Source organism: Haliotis rubra, unplaced genomic scaffold (assembly GCF_003918875.1).
Source record: "Haliotis rubra isolate DU_JTF1 unplaced genomic scaffold, ASM391887v1 Scf478, whole genome shotgun sequence".
Taxonomy (NCBI): Eukaryota; Metazoa; Mollusca; class Gastropoda; order Lepetellida; family Haliotidae; genus Haliotis; species Haliotis rubra.
The window spans coordinates 1-16,382 of record NW_025767166.1 but is presented as its reverse complement, the minus strand read 5'-3'; the positions used below and the strand labels follow the sequence as shown (position 1 = coordinate 16,382).

At 40.8% G+C, this 16,382-nt stretch overlaps 2 protein-coding genes and 1 long non-coding RNA gene across 3 annotated transcripts; all 3 read right to left on the bottom strand.

The window, feature by feature from the left end:
- Nucleotides 1-6,436: 6,436 nt before the first annotated feature.
- On the bottom strand, nt 6,437-7,704 carry LOC124290908. The gene is made up of 4 exons (XR_006902076.1): nt 7,647-7,704; nt 7,255-7,347; nt 6,875-6,956; nt 6,437-6,497 (listed from the first exon to the last, which is right to left on the bottom strand). It is a non-coding gene; the product is annotated as an uncharacterized LOC124290908 (long non-coding RNA).
- Nucleotides 7,705-7,851: 147 nt separating this feature from the next.
- Nucleotides 7,852-13,707, bottom strand: LOC124290896 (hemicentin-2-like). The gene is made up of 6 exons (XM_046727736.1): nt 13,532-13,707; nt 11,122-11,397; nt 10,217-10,480; nt 8,768-9,070; nt 8,292-8,414; nt 7,852-8,000 (listed from the first exon to the last, which is right to left on the bottom strand). Exons 1-6 carry the CDS (start codon nt 13,638-13,640, stop codon nt 7,852-7,854), a joined length of 1,224 nt encoding a protein of 407 aa, XP_046583692.1. The 5' UTR covers nt 13,641-13,707.
- Nucleotides 13,647-16,339, bottom strand: LOC124290927 (neuronal growth regulator 1-like). The gene is made up of 4 exons (XM_046727772.1): nt 16,291-16,339; nt 15,310-15,606; nt 13,977-14,246; nt 13,647-13,651 (listed from the first exon to the last, which is right to left on the bottom strand). Exons 1-4 carry the CDS (start codon nt 16,337-16,339, stop codon nt 13,647-13,649), a joined length of 621 nt encoding a protein of 206 aa, XP_046583728.1.
- Between the last annotated feature and the right edge of the window lie 43 nt (nt 16,340-16,382).

The following is a 16,382-nucleotide window of genomic DNA, read 5'->3' as shown; positions in this document are numbered from 1 at the left end:
GAAAACGATGCTAGGCAACGTTTGTTTACTAAATATGCACTAAAATTTAAAGAGGATAAAGAAACCCACATTTACATGAGCTTAAACCATTTTTCTAGAGGAACCAACTTAAGTTCCTTCGGACAAGGAGGGGGGATTTCTTCTTACTCTCCTAGAAATAGGCGACAGTAAAACAGGCCTGCCGCTACCGTACTTTTAAACATTCTCCGCCATTTTGTCTAGGACTGACTTCTGTCTCCAAAGGAGTTACAGGTTACACACCACCAAATGTTTTCCCATAGACTTCTATAGTAACCTTATATTTTTGTTAAAAATATCCAGGCTATCAACAGCCATTCCATGTACACATGGGTACACTCTGGCCTTTAAACTACCATAAAACAAAATATCAGGCCAACTTGTCTGGCTCGTTTTGCGAGCACAGGAAGCGGAACACATCAACCCAAGTTCCGCACCAAATGTCACCTACTGGAAAATATCTTTACACACAATAAGCATAAGTGATGCAGATAAAGATGACAGCACTAAATACTTAAAATTGTGGTCAGTTTTATTTACTGGTTGGATGTGCTTTTAAAAACCAAACACCTTACACTATTTCATCCAATCACAGCTGTCACATGTCTCTGTCTCTCTTCACTTGTTTACACATTGCTCTCGCGCAGGGAGCATGTGATACTGACTTAGTGTAGTGGAACCTATGCGATATTCACAAAGAGTGCTCCAAGGGACCTAATGCTCTGGTGTTCGCTTGAAATAATGTTTGGCCGGTAGAGGCGCGAGAGTCGATGTGATGCAACGTTGCATTAATTCATTCGAACTTTTAAATTTAACATTGTAATCTAAATACGTAATTTTTGGGGGAATAAATTATATGCTTTCCTGAAGACTGATAGTATTATTGAGAGAAATGCATCTTTTATTTTTAGAGAAGTGTGGTGTGAAATAGTGCCTTTAATAATGGTGTGATGCCACGAACGTTTTGTGGATCGGGTCCCTGGTTTGCAACATATGCTCCAATTCAGACCCTATTGAGGATATTCTGCTAGATATATAGTCACATGAACACATCATTGCAACTCATAATTTTTTATTCAGTCTTTAGCACAAGACTGAAGTACAAGACATGTGAGTGAGTGAGTGAGTGAGTTTTGCGCCGCACTCATCTATATCCCCGCTACATGGCAGCGGTCTGTAAATAATCGAGTCTGGACCAGACAATCCAGTGATCAACCACATGAGCAGAGAGAGACACAATTGTAATGAATGTATAATATACACGTCACTTCAGTTAACAAAAACTTCTTTCATAAAACAACTTTAATATAAAACAGTGATTCTATTGTTAATATTCTAAACTTTGTTGTGCAATACACATTTTGCACTGTTCGTCACTAAATCAATTATATTCTTAAGCCTGAGTCACACCAAGGCTAGTTCTTAGTACGTCCTGTCCCGTCCCAAAATAATTCAATTTGTAAAACGGACTCGAACGGGATAGAACGTGTAACTGTTGTAAAAATTACGTTCAATCATAAACAGTTGTTAGTACGTATGTCTAGTCGTTACCCCGTCCCCAGACAGTTGCTATTACGTTTAAATCGGGTAAAATTGCCCGTTCACCCCCTGTGAACAACGTTTTCAAGCAGTTCAATACCGTCCTTTATAGGCATAACCCGATCTAACTCGTTCGTAACTCGACCAACAAGTTTTCGGACAGTTCTTCCCGTTCGCGGTACGTTATCACTGCGTCCCCACTGCGTGCAATCGTAATAGCAATTACGTCCTGCCCCCTTCTTGCCGATTCTTATTCCTGTTCTCAGATTAAGGGTGGAAACATCGACATCACCATGCCTCCAAGGAAGAAGAAGGGTAGACCAAGAAAGACGTCGACAGGTCGTGGGAAATCCAGCCCAAGATCCACAAGCCCAGATGCTGAACACTCTGAGCCTGAATTCGCCTCTCATGTTTAAGCCAGTTCCTCCCCCAACAAGTTCTTATTCTTTTCCTTGCTTGCTCTACCAACTTATTGTATTCTTGATCTACTTCCAATAAAAATTGCAGGAAACCAGCATTCAACATGCTGACAGCTGCAAACTTGTTCATGTTTCACAGGTAAATCTCTATCCCAAATGACGAACGAGTTAAAAACGCATGTATTTATCCACAACCTTGTCATACCGTACTGCACATGGTGTTGACGTAGTAAGAACTGCGTGAGAACTACAAAAACGTACTAACAACGGATAGAACGTAAATAGAACCCATTGCGAACTTTTAAAAACGTGTAGAAACGCAGTACGAACTTCTTCATATTGTTGTGAACATATTTGTTCAGAATAGCAACTACTAGTAACTAACAACGTAGTGCGGTCGAGTAAAGGCTATCTGAGAACTGGATGGACAAGGTGGAAACTGTGCACAAAGGTATTGCAATTGATGCCCGACTGCACTACGTCAATTCCGTTCGCAGTACGGCAGGTACGTTCGCAGTACGGCAATCTCGTTTTAAGTACGTTGTCACTCCGTCCCACTTTAGAACGGGCAGAACGTTGGACATGTTCAAATGTCTGGAGCACCCTTCCGTCCCTAGTCCGACCGAGCCCGTTCATAAAGGTCGTACACACACTAGAAACAGGTGCCACTACGTCCAGTCTGTTCGCACACAGTTCGAGCCCGATCCGAACATTTTTCAAGAACGTACTGAGAACGAGTTGGTGTGGTGGGGTTATTAAATCGAATTCAAATGGCAGACTTTGTAAGGGTAGGGAAAGAGTGAGTGAGTGAGTGAGTTTGGTTTTATGCCGCTTTTAGCAATATTCCAGCAATATCACGGGTCTTCGGCGTGACGAGCGAACGCTTTAACCACTAGGCTACCCCACCGCCCCGGATAGGCAAAGAAACCTGATATCCCAACATTATCATGACAGTATGATCTCACATATGTATATCATACGAATGTCACATTTAATATAGTCCCTAACAGTCCCCGATGAAGGACCATACAGTGTTCTCCTACACCCTGATTGGGCTCATTGTCGCCCCAGAATCTCGGATTGCCTACTGGAGAGTTATCTGCCTATTGCTATGACCCCCTCCAGTTCATTTCCGCCTATGTAACATCCCAAATCTGTAACAGAAACAAAAATAGGCAGGCCAGAGGCTGAACTAACATGTAAATAGAAACTACATCCACTTTTCAAAATATTAACGAATCTTCAAATTAAAGTAGGAACACTGTGCGATGCCGAATGTATCATAAACATGTGTATATATATCAATGTTAGACATGACATCTTTTTATAAAGTATGCATATAGTTGACGTAGGACTCTGCCGTCTTGATATGGCTAACATATTGCTCATGTAACGTAAATTTTAATGCACGCACTCACTCACTCCAAATGTGAAATAGTAATGATAAAACCGTTGTTCGCGAATAGCTGACGGCATCACCACCGTTGTCACAAGTCACAAACACGTGTAAAGACAAATCAATTGTTCACTTGAACAAACACAGGGAGACCTGGCTCACGTCAGCACAGATAACTTTAACTTCATCTGAGATCATCTTGGCCATTGAATTTGGACATTAGGAAATGTAATTCTCTTGAATACCTTTTTCAATCTTTTACTTGAACAAGTTGAAAATACAATAAAAAATCACTATTAGATTCTATATGTGATAATTTTATGAGTTTATGTGATTCCTAGTACAGTGAATACCCAAGAGGTGGGTAACCCCCAAACCTCAGGCTGCTCTCCCACACCAGACATGTTTCCCGTCACACGCAGTGCAGAATGTACTCTCACTATGGCCTACATTTCCCTTATCTCAAAGACCAGGCGCAGATTTCCCGATTGTGTGTATTTCCAAACGACATATTCTGTTGTTGCCCATCTAGATTTGGACATATAACACAGTGAGAGGATTTTGAAGATCGTTTGGAATGACTGGAACAATAGCTTTAATGTCATCAACAAGGTTTACAGAGCATCAACAACACCATCTGTGAGTATGAATGAACCACTGAAAGTCCGTGATGACACCAGGTGTTCGCTAAAGTCATGTCTGGCTAATCAAACAATGAGCCTAACATGTATTTACAGCCCGACAACACATGTAATTACTTCTGTCATGCGACGGTGGCCTGTAATCAAAATACACACAGTCAAGTAATCGATGAACCGAACATCCAGTTGTTACTTTTGCAATTCAACTAATGTGCAGAAGGTCAAGGATTTTTTGTGTGTGTGTGTGTGAGTGAGTGAGTGAGTGAGTGAGTGTGTGTGTGTGTGTGTGTGTGTGTGTGTGTGTGAGAGAGCGAGAACTTTAATGTCACGGACAAATATTTTTTTTGAAGTTGACTCAGCATTGGTGGATAATCCGTCACTCTGTAATTAACAAGGCAACACGAGGGTTGAAATCAAATACATTTGGTACGTTTTATACTTCTTTTCCTGAAGAGGCGGTGGGGTAGCCTAGTGGTTAAAGCGTTCGTTCGGCACACCGAAGGCCCGGGTTTGATTTCCCACATAGGTACAATGTGTGAAGCCCATTTCAGGTGTTCCTCGCCGTGATATTGCTGGATTATTGCTAAAAGCGGCGTACAACTCAACGAACACACTATTTTCCTGGAGAACACGTCTGTACAAGTAAGCTAAAAGGTACACAAACATTTTGTGAACACAAATATATTCCAAAAATATATCAATCCCGTTTATATAATACAGAGTCGGAAGTCTTCCTGGTAGAGCGGTTCACCTGCACGAACACATACAAAACACACTGTGCTGATATTAGTTGTTTTTGTTATAAGTGCATGAATCTTATCACAACAGTGACAGGAAAAGTAATATTCTACATTTTCCTGTAACATCCAAATACATGTATGATAACATTCAAAAACATGGTGAAACATAGGTGTTCGATCGAATATTCAATATAGTCTCTCCCTCACCCACTTTTGGATATGTGTTCGTTAGTTAGTTTAGAGATCATACAGATCACACAAGTCGTCTGTATGGCTTTACAAGGAAGTCAGGAACTAGAGCAAATATTGAATATGTGAGTGATACAGTTGACACAACTAATTCATGGAAAACAGCTTGTGTAAAACAGTGACGTTTGTTATTCTTACTTATACCGTTATTATAATTTGAATCCATCATTTATCACTGCTTCAAACAGTAGTCGTGTTTATACGTGCTGTGAGTACACATGGTGTGTCGGGCGGTATATATATTCTCATTTTAGCATATTTATTGACATGTAGACAAACAGCACACACTGGCAGATGCCGATACTATGAACACAAATGACGACGAGTAATTTGAAAATTGAACCCAATTCTAAATGTAAAATCTATAGATATGTGCACATTCTGTTTGGTGAATAACATATACATCTCATGATTTGATAGAGCCACAATTGTCAATCTCATGAAACCAGGAGTTGGCAACCTTCACAAGAGAATCGTTGTTGATCATGGATTAAGCAAACCAGCTGTACTCATAAACGAGACGTGCGGCTAATACAGGGTGCTGGCAGTGTGATCTGCAAGGGTGGATTATCTTTATCTTACACCCAGCTCTAGACTAACAACTAGTCTCTGAAATGAACATATTTTACTGAAAAAGTTCATAGTGAAAAAAAAATATATAATGAAAAGGAGCCCTGAGACTTTCTTCATTTTCAGCTGAGGAAATCTAGACTTGCCACATTTTCTAGACTTGTGTGGGCTTTCTTGGATATATTTGCTTCAGGGTCTGTACGAGAGACTAACCCAGCTCCAACGTCCCGGGCTGCTGAGTTTGGGATACATGTATTTATTTTTCAGTTTTGTGTTGATGTAGTTTCTCAATAGGCTGTGTGTTCACATTTCTTTAGCTAGCGGTCAGAACATAACACTAAGTAGTTCATGGTTTGGGTGAAGAATTATTTACTAATAAAGCGACAAAACATGATATTACAAACATAGATGTGTTTATACACACATACGTGAATCAGTTAAACATCTTTAACTATTTCAGTTCTCAAAAGCATATACTTGTAGAAGAAATAGTGCGTGTGAATAAATACTTAAACCTTCCAATGGTCGTGCAATAAAGCACCTTTGCTTGTATTTATGTAATGAAATGAACGTTGTTTATCACCTTACTTCTCAATCTAATGTGCCATAGTTCTACTACTGTGAATGCATCAATACTATACATGGAAACATATACTATATTTATTATACTTTGTAACACTAATTTACAAACAACTTACGTGTGAACGTTCTCGTGAAAGTAGACATGTAGACGTGAAATCTAGGCAAAAAAAACCTGAAGCTGTTTGAGTATTGCTTGATGAAAAGTATAAAAAAGTGTTTGATAACCAAATATACATAATATATTGCTTCCTGTTTTTTCGTCTCCATTTTGTTAAGTTCGTATCTTGTTTATGAAATCATCATTCGGTCTGGATAGCTGTGTCATTTCTTTCCCGTAAAGATGCTACAAGAAAAGAACTGTCCTGAACGAAGATAATAAACCGTTTGACAAAATACTCGAGGAAAAAGGATTCATCTGCATCCAGTTTTTTTAGGGTTGTTATTCATGACGGACATAACGGTATATCAAGTAAGATGTCGTCATTGAGCATGCTGAAGGGCAAACAAGCTATGGCGCTTAAAACAGACATTTACAGTTCAATTTAAACATCTATGCCCATGTGTAGTCAGTGAAACAGTCGCACAAGAAACATAGAAATAAGCTGAATGACAATTATAACACAGGTGAAAAAGGACATATAACCATAAACACAGTGCGCAGGAAAAAAACCTGTACAGCGAAACGAAAAGCGAGGATGTATTTGCATTACGAGTGTTGACCTCAGTTTGTTTCTGTTCTATTTCCTTATGTCCTCATATACTTGTGGTACTCGCGCTTGGAGACCTTCATAGGTTGCAGTTCCTACAAAGATAACGTAATGTGGGCATTACACGTCATTGACATTGTTGATATGCGGCATCTTAACAAACGGGCACAAGGTACCCATCCCATTGTTAATATGTACCCGTCCTCCACTGCTCTCAACACCCATGCGCAATATTTAGACCAGCTTACATCTTGACATGTGCATGGTTATAACACTTGTCAGAAACGGGATGTGGCAACCATAGCGGTATTTATTTCAAATCAAGAAGCTTACGTTCAGTAGAAATTGTGGATACACATTGATGGCAAGTTTGCGTTTGTGCCTCCTACTTACCCTGTGTGGATGAACCATTGTTAGTTTCAAATTCCTTTAGTTCTGTATATGTCTGTTTGTCAGCCTCCATTTCATAAACTCCAAAATAAGCATCTATGTCAAGAAATGTAATAATATACACCAATGTGTCATACAATATCATATGTCTTCTACTTATTTGTTTTGATATCATACTTTTACATTGAATTATCTGATACATTAAAACTGTTTTGAAGGACTTGACATCACTGTGAATGTGCCTGCTGTAAATCGATCTCACCATTTGAATGAAAACCTGTCTTTGCAGGCAGTAAAACATATCTATGTAAGCAGCAAAGTGTTATGAAAATTTCCCATGGAAAGGCAAATCCCGATCTAAGCAGACAAAACAATTATGCAAAAGTATTACTTACTGGGATACGTGTCTGTCTGAGCGGGCAAGGGGCCATCCACAGCTCGTCCATGTTTACTACTCTGTAGGGCAGATTGGCAAATTGAGGAAGGATTAACAGGAACCATTTTGGCATAAACTAAGAATTTCATGTGTCATCTTTCAAACATAAACAAGATGATTCATCACCAATAATTGAACTATGCTACCAATCACAGCTTACTACGTTACTGGTGGAACAAGACAAAGAATATATGCTTCACAAGATTATAATTGATGGGTTTGATATTCCAAGTAACACAAACCTCTTCCGTTACTGCATCTCGTTGTATGCCCATTGTTGTTTCACCATCATTAATATTCCTCTCGGGCAAATCTGAAACAACAGAGAAAAGAGGATCCGAGCTCCTGCTGGAAAACTGCATTACAGTTCCAAGGGCAAAGACTTCGAAACGGATCATCCTTTTAGTCTAAGTGCATGTTCTCTATGTAACCGTACATTTAGCAAATCTGAACAATACTAATTTAAACGGTTAGACTAAAAGTCTGCTCGACGTAAATTCACACAATGGTCATAGTTTTCAATCTTACGAATGTGCGACAGTTTAGTGCGGAATTTCGATACGGTGGACAAGTCAAGTTAATAAAGTGATGCTAATAAAGCTACCTGTCCCTTGACAGAGCCTTCGTCTGTATAGAATGACGACAATACTACCAATCAGTATCACATTGACAGCTCCCATTCCGGCAGCTACAGGGAGGGTATTGCATGACGCCTCTAGTGGTGATACTGAAACATATGGAAGAACAAAGGATCTTGGCGCCAACTGAAGTGTCCATCTCTTCAACATTCATGTATGTGTTGCAGAAACCCATTATTTTCTGCACATGTAACGGCACTCATTGAGCTTGCACCCATTCCAGGTTTCCCAGAGACTGTATGTTTGCGCCATGATTCATCTGATTGGACCACGTTCGATGAAAATATTCAATGAATCGTTCTAAGAAACCTTTTATGAAAATGTTCTATGAAATGATAATGTGTTAATATTTAGATCCAGTTGTCCCCCACTACCAATCCCTTCCCCTGACTAAGCTGTTTCCTCCCCAACCTCGTCTCTTCATTGTGTCAGTACAACTCACCATCTTTTGTCAAGCTGAAGAACAGCGAAGTACTGCCCACACGGTTCCTCACGACAACATGATAAATTCCGTAGTCCTCCTCCCGTTGGATGTACACTCTAAGTACCGACTGGAGACCCTCAGTGAGGACCACATTGCGTCCTGTACCTACAACAACTGGTCCTGGGGTCATCCCTTGATAATGGAACCAGGTGAAGTTAGGTACTGGGCTGGCTATGACATTGGCTACAAGTGAAACAGTTGTCTGGAGTTGTCCCGTTACCATGCTGTCTGTTTGCTTGCTGGTGTCATGACGTGGTAAACCTGGAATAATCAATAATAAGGGGAAAAAAGTCAACGATCTAGTCCGGTTATGAAAATGGTCCTTGTTAGACTATCACACTCATGTTCATTAACGTTAGAACTTGTTTGAAGAGATATCTTTCTTTATTAACTTCTGCTAGTGACTCGAACCTTCTATAGCCATTGCAAAGAAACTTATTCCAGAACTGTTGCTACACTGATTATATGGGAATCCTCAAAATAATCTTTTGCCCATGGATGTTGTATATGATGAGAGATATGGATGACGTATTAAGTACATTGCTTCTGTTGTCAATCAGGAAGTACAAACAACTAGTAGATGTGATCAACATGTCTGTGTGAAGTTCTGTCGATTTATGTTACTATTTACCTTTCAGCTGTATCATAGCTGGAACATTGCTAAGGGTTGTTAACATCTGTAATAGTTACTGTTAAGACGTATGGCAAAAAGACATCATGTTCTCAATAACTATACGGTGCCTAAAATAAAACTTACAAGCAACATTTAACTGTCGGACACTAGATTCCAAAATGTTTGTTATTTGTTCTCAGCTGTACAACGAAACCTGTTTTGCTGACACTGCGTCTTTGTTGTGAAGGAGAGGTTATTTGTAGTTCCTGATGTTGGTTTGTTAGCGGTGTGTTACTCTGGATCTTTTTTTGTTAGGTTCTGTTAGTGACTCGAACCTTCTAAATATTTTGAAAAGAAAGGTATTGCTTCGTCGCTGCCTATAAATTGGAATCCTCAAAATAATCTTTTGCCCATGGATGTTGTATTTGATGAGACATATGGATGCCATGTATTCTTTTCTTGTCGGACTATTTCAAACATGTATCCAGCTTTATTGGAACCGTGTACTGGAGCTGCGTTTATATAAGCCACTTAGCTTGTTCGCCTATCCAGGTTTCTGTATTGACGGAATAAAAATATGTTTAAACCAGATATGGATGCCATGTTATGTATATTACTCCTGTCTGATATAACAACTAGAAGATGTAATCAATATGCCTGTGTGACGTCATGTCGATGTATGCCACTACTTATAGCTGGAATAGCTCCACGTGTCATTATCATCTTTAACTGTTAAGACTTTTAGAAATATATGCTTCACTCAATAACTATACAATGCCTAAAAGAAAACTTACAAGCAACATTTAACTGTCGGACAGTAGATGCTTGAGTGTTTATGCGGTTGTTCTCAGCAGTGCACCGAAACCTGTTGTGCTGACACTGCGTCTTCGTTGTGAAGGTGAGGTTATTTGTAGTTCCTGATGCTGGTTTTGCCTCACTGCCTATGTTCTCTACCGTCATCCTAGCGCTTGGATTACTCTCCACGGTGCATGTAACAGTAACTAAAGTATTACCCTCTACGTCGTCCTTGTCAAACTCCAATCGCGGGCTGTCAAAATCTGTAATTATAACATTAGTTTAAGTGGATAATGTTCAGCTACAAAACCAAACTTTCAATGCACCATAGAAAGAGGGACACTGTTCTAGTAGCTTGTATATACATTCATTGTGCCCGGTACTGCCTGCCCTAAGTTGTTAAAGAATATTACGAGTTTTTGTTGTACGATTTTGACTTGACCATTAACGTGTAATCAGTCAATGTATATTTTAGGGGAGGGGGGTTAAGGTGAACCCATACCCTCAGATACTGACTCAGCCAAAAACATGAACCCCAGTAAAATAAACTGAGTGCAATCTCAAATATATCATTGCTTCCCTTGGCAATTATTTGACATTACTGACATCCCACTCCATATCGTTTCTTAGTTAATCCATTTCGTAGATCGATATGCCTGGTTATAAACTCTTAAGGTTTCTTGGTGTGTTTAAACACTAACATGTAGCGTTTGCAATGTGGCCTAAATTACCTCCAGTTATAAGTGGAAGGTTGACCCTTCTACATAGACAGTTGTTCCCTTTTAAGATTTTGTAATAGGGTCCAGATGAAAATCAAGTAGGGAGTTAGGATATTTTGCGAAAAGTAAATAGAGCATCGCGGGGATATTTACAACTATCATGGTTCCGCAACTTTAGTACGTACAAGCTATCTCGAGAACGTAAGTTATATCAGTGTTCGAGCTGGGCAGAGAGTTGTTTGCCATACAGATGTAGGTCAGCCCCTTGTTAGATCTCGGGATGGAGGTCAAGTTGAGCTGCACAGATGAAGACCCGAATGAGGCGATCGTCTGACCTCCAGGACTGATCCAGTGGACTGTCCCTTCAGGGTTACCTCTGTCTGATGTCTGACATGTACAGCTGACTGTCTGACCTGGGACTATCCAGGAGGGACAGTTGTGTGTGGGTGGTGCTGGGTACCCTGAAAAGATAACATCAACTTTATTGACTATAACATACACTGTCAGGGTCAAAATATAAGAAGCGGTTTGTTCCTGGAAGTCCATATATAGTCCGTCCTGACCTCCTATTAACCATGATTGTCAGATGATTCTCCAGTAGCTGAGTCCCGGGCTAAACATCTGCAGGTTGCTTTCTGACCTGTCGATTTACGGCACTCTGCATCTGTAATCTCCCTGCCCCTCTGGGGGCGGTGGGGTAGCTTAGTGGCTAAAGCGTTAGCTTGTCACGCCGAAGATCCATTTCTGGTGTTCCCCGCCGTGATATTGCTTGAATATTGCTAAAAGCGGCGTAAAACTAGACTCACTCACTCCCTCTCTGTACTACACATCTATAACTACACTGTACATTCACTGCCAGAGTCAGACTATCAGCTGTAGCTCCAGTAGCTGTGTTCCTGACTGTACATCTGTACTCTCCCTCCCTCTCTGTACTACACGTGATACACATCTATACATACACTGTATATTCACTGTCAGAGGGGGCGGTGGGGTAGCCTAGTGCTTAAGGCGTTCGCTCGTGACGCCGAAGATCCGGGTTCGATTCCCCACATGGGTACAATGTGTTAAGCCCATTTCTGGTGTCCCCCGCCGTGATATTGCTGAAATATTGCTAAAAGCGGCGTAAAACCAAACTCACTCACTCACTCACTGTCAGAGTCTGACTATCAGCTGTAGCTCTAGTAGCTGTGTTGCTGGCTGTACATCTGTACTCTCCCTCCCTCTCTGTACTACACATCTATACTTACACTGTACATTCACTGTCAGATTCTGACTATCAGCTGAAGCTCTAGAAGCTGTATTCCTGAATGTACATTTGTACTCTCCCTCCCTCTCTGTACTAAACAGCTATACATACACTGTACATTCACTGTCAGAGTCTGACTATCAGCTTTAGCTTCAGTAACTGTGTTCCTAGCTGTACATCTGTACTCTCACTCTCTGTACTACACATCTATACTTACACTGTACATTCACTGTCAGTGTCTGACTATCTGCTGTAGATCCAGTAGCTGTGTTCCTGGCTGTACATCTGTACTCTCCTTCCCTCTCTGTACTATCCGTGATACACATCTATACTTACACTGTACATTCACTGTCAGATTCTGACTATCAGCTGAAGCTCTAGAAGCTGTGTTCCTGACTGTACATTTGTACTCTCCTTCCCTCTCTGTACTATACATCTATACTTACACTGTACATTCACTGTCAGATTCTGACTATCAGCTGAAGCTCTAGAAGCTGTATTCCTGAATGTACATTTGTACTCTCCCTCCCTCTCTGTACTAAACAGCTATACATACACTGTACATTCACTGTCAGAGTCTGACTATCAGCTTTAGCTTCAGTAACTGTGTTCCTAGCTGTACATCTGTACTCTCACTCTCTGTACTACACATCTATACTTACACTGTACATTCACTGTCAGTGTCTGACTATCTGCTGTAGATCCAGTAGCTGTGTTCCTGGCTGTACATCTGTACTCTCCCTCCCTCTCTGTACTATCCGTGATACACATCTATACTTACACTGTACATTCACTGTCAGATTCTGACTATCAGCTGAAGCTCTAGAAGCTGTGTTCCTGACTGTACATTTGTACTCTCCCTCCCTCTCTGTACTATCCGTGATACACATCTATACTTACACTGTACATTCACTGTCAGAGTCTGACTATCAGCTGAAGCTCTAGTAGCTGTGTTCCTGGCTGTACATCTGTACTCTCCCTCCCTCTCTGTACTACACATCTATACTTACACTGTACATTCACTGTCAGAGTCTGACTATCAGCTGTAGCTCTAGTAGCTGTGTTCCTGGCTGTACATCTGTACTCTCCCTCTCTCTCTGTACTATACATCTATACTTACACTGTACATTCACTGTCAGATTCTGACTATCAGCTGAAGCTCTAGAAGCTGTGTTCCTGACTGTACATTTGTACTCTCCCTCCCTCTCTGTACTAAACAGCTATACCTACATTGTACATTCACTGTTAGAGTCTGACTATCAGCTGTATCTCCAGTAGCTGTGTTCCTGGCTGTACATCTGTACTCTCCCTCCCTCTCTGTACTATCCGTGATACACATCTATACTTACACTGTACAGTCACTATCAGAGTCTGACTATCTGCTGTAGCTCTAGTAGCTGTGTTCCTGGCTGCACATCTGTACTCTCCCTCACTCTCTGTACTACACGTGATACACATCTATACCTACACTGTACAGTCACTATCAGAGTCTGACTATCAGCTGTAGCTATAGTAACTGTTTTCCTGGCTGTATATCTGTACTCTCCCTCCCTCTCTGTACTACACATCTATACTTACACTGTACATTCATTGTCAGAGTCTGACTATCAGCTGTAGTTACAGTAGCTGTGTTCCTAGCTGTACATCTGTACACTCCCTCCCTCTCTGTACTACACATCTATACTTACACTGTACATTCACTGTGAGAGTCCGACTATCAGCCGTAGCTCCAGTAGCTGTGTTCCTGGCTGTACATCTGTACTCTCCCTCTCTGTACTACACATCTATACTTACACTGTACATTCACTGTCAGAGTCCGACTATCTGCTGTAGCCCCAGTAGCTGTGTTCCTGGCTGTACATCTGTACTCTCCCTCCTGATCCCTTCTGAAGCTGCCTACAGGAAGATCTCTGTTGTCAGACACTTGCTGTGTCCCCTTACTCCAGGTGTAGCTACAGTCAGGGTTACAGACAGCGGAACATCTGGCAGTCAGAGACACAGTCACATCCTCTCTCACAGTCACCGGGGAGTCCTTGTCTACAGTCACATTGTTAAATGGTCCATCTGAAACACAACAGAACATCTGGCAGGCAGAGTCACAGACACACAGTCACATCCTCTATCACATCCACCGGAGAGGCCACCATGGAATAATGGGATATGGAAGCACAAAGGGTTAAACGCACGTCCAATTACATAACAATAAGTGTATACAGAGGGGTATATCTGGACCTCTATAAATGTGTTTTCATTCCAGTTAAAAAGGGTTCCGCACTGATTCTAATTCAGCATCTTTGATTTACTCAAAGCCCTCAATGTTTCCCAGCCATCATCTCTTGCATTTATTCATTTTTTAATAATATTAACACTGTCTATTTAGATGTTCCGAGGTTTTCCTTGGTATTAATAAGTTTGATACACTTGATACACAAAACCACCTCTTTCGAGAAGCACTTTGTGCATACCCGAACATGTAGAATAGTGCATAAAGGTCTGGCAAAAGCACACACACCTTGTGCGTAGTATCGTATGATATAGTATGTTAGTTCTTCTCCAACACCGTTCATAATGCAACATTCTACAAGCTGTGCGGTGCCACAGGAAGCAGTCTATACATATTTTTGTTGCGATGCGAGTTCCATGCGAACACACATATTCGACACACTGCACACAAACTCAGCCGCTTAGCCAATTTAACTTCCACAAATAGAAGTCTGACAACTGGTAGTCTGGACCACGTTCTTTGTGTACTCAGTAGTTGAGTGGGTTAGGCGGCTGACTTTGTGTGCTGGCGATTAGGTGCCTGACTGAGGGTGTGGGTTCGAATACCGCATGGAACTCAACCCAGGAAAAGTACTAGAATCTGTAACTTTCTGTGAAAGTGTAATCCCAAATATAACGTGTTACATTTGATCACTTTCTATATGGCATTGTGTATTCAGAGCTGTGATGGTCAACATGAAAGAAAGATTACTCCATGATCATACGAAGTTATTTTATGATAAATTGTGCTTGCATCAAAGTGCACTTGTTCACATGCGGGTAACATTACTAACAAAAAAGCAGAATGTTGGGTGTATATTACATGCAGTAATGTAATTAATGTAGTTTCGTGAAGCGTACTTACAGTAAACAGTCAGTGTGACGTTGTTGCTGGTTTGTGAATGTGTACATGTCCATGTCCCATCATCTGTCAGACTGACACTGGTTATATCCATATGGTACACTCCACTCTGTCCACAAGAACAGCTGTAACCTGGAGTAGCTGAATGCTGTTGACATCGGTCGAGCCTGATTGTACAAACAGTTTTATCATCCTCCCAGAAGAATAGGAGATTTCTGTTAGATGGCCCTGTTACAGTGCAGGTAAACTGGAAACTCTGATCCAGCGTGGCGGACGTTGATGACCCAGTCAGTGTAATTCCTTCAACAAAATACACATGAACTACAAATACACAATGTCTCAGACAGCAGCAGATGTAACAATTGCAATATTTCATTAGTAAAGTACAGACTCAGTACTTAACCAAGTCCCAGAAATGTAATCAAAAGTGAACATGATACATCTAAGAGTCATAATATTCCAACGAGCTCTTTCGAGAAAGGACAAGTTTCTACGCCATCAATAATTGACATATAACATCCATAGATCTACTGCTTGATGCGTCATCTAACATCAACAGATCTATTGTTTGATGCATCATATGACATCCACAGATCTACTGCTTGATGCGTCATCTAACATCCACAGATCTACTGCTTGATGCGTTATATAACATCCACACATCTACTGCTTGATGCGTCATCTAACATCCACAGATCTACTGCTTGATGCGTCATATAACATCCACAGATCTACTGGTTGATGCGTCATCTAACATCCACAGATCTACTGCTTGATGCGTCATATAACATCCACAGATATACTGCTTGATGCGCGATTGTAGAATGAAAACAAACTTGATTTGTTTATATTTTGTTTAACGCCGCACTCAGCAATATTCCAGCTATATGGCGGTGGTCTTTAAATAATCTGGACCAAACAATCCTGTGACTTACGTCATCATAATCTACGCACATTCCCTGATCTTCAGTGGTTAAAACATACCTGAAGTTGAAGGTATCATCAACAGGAGAATATATAGATATCCCGCCATGTTCAGAGAGTATTCTGTAAAATATTTCACAAAACATAATTAT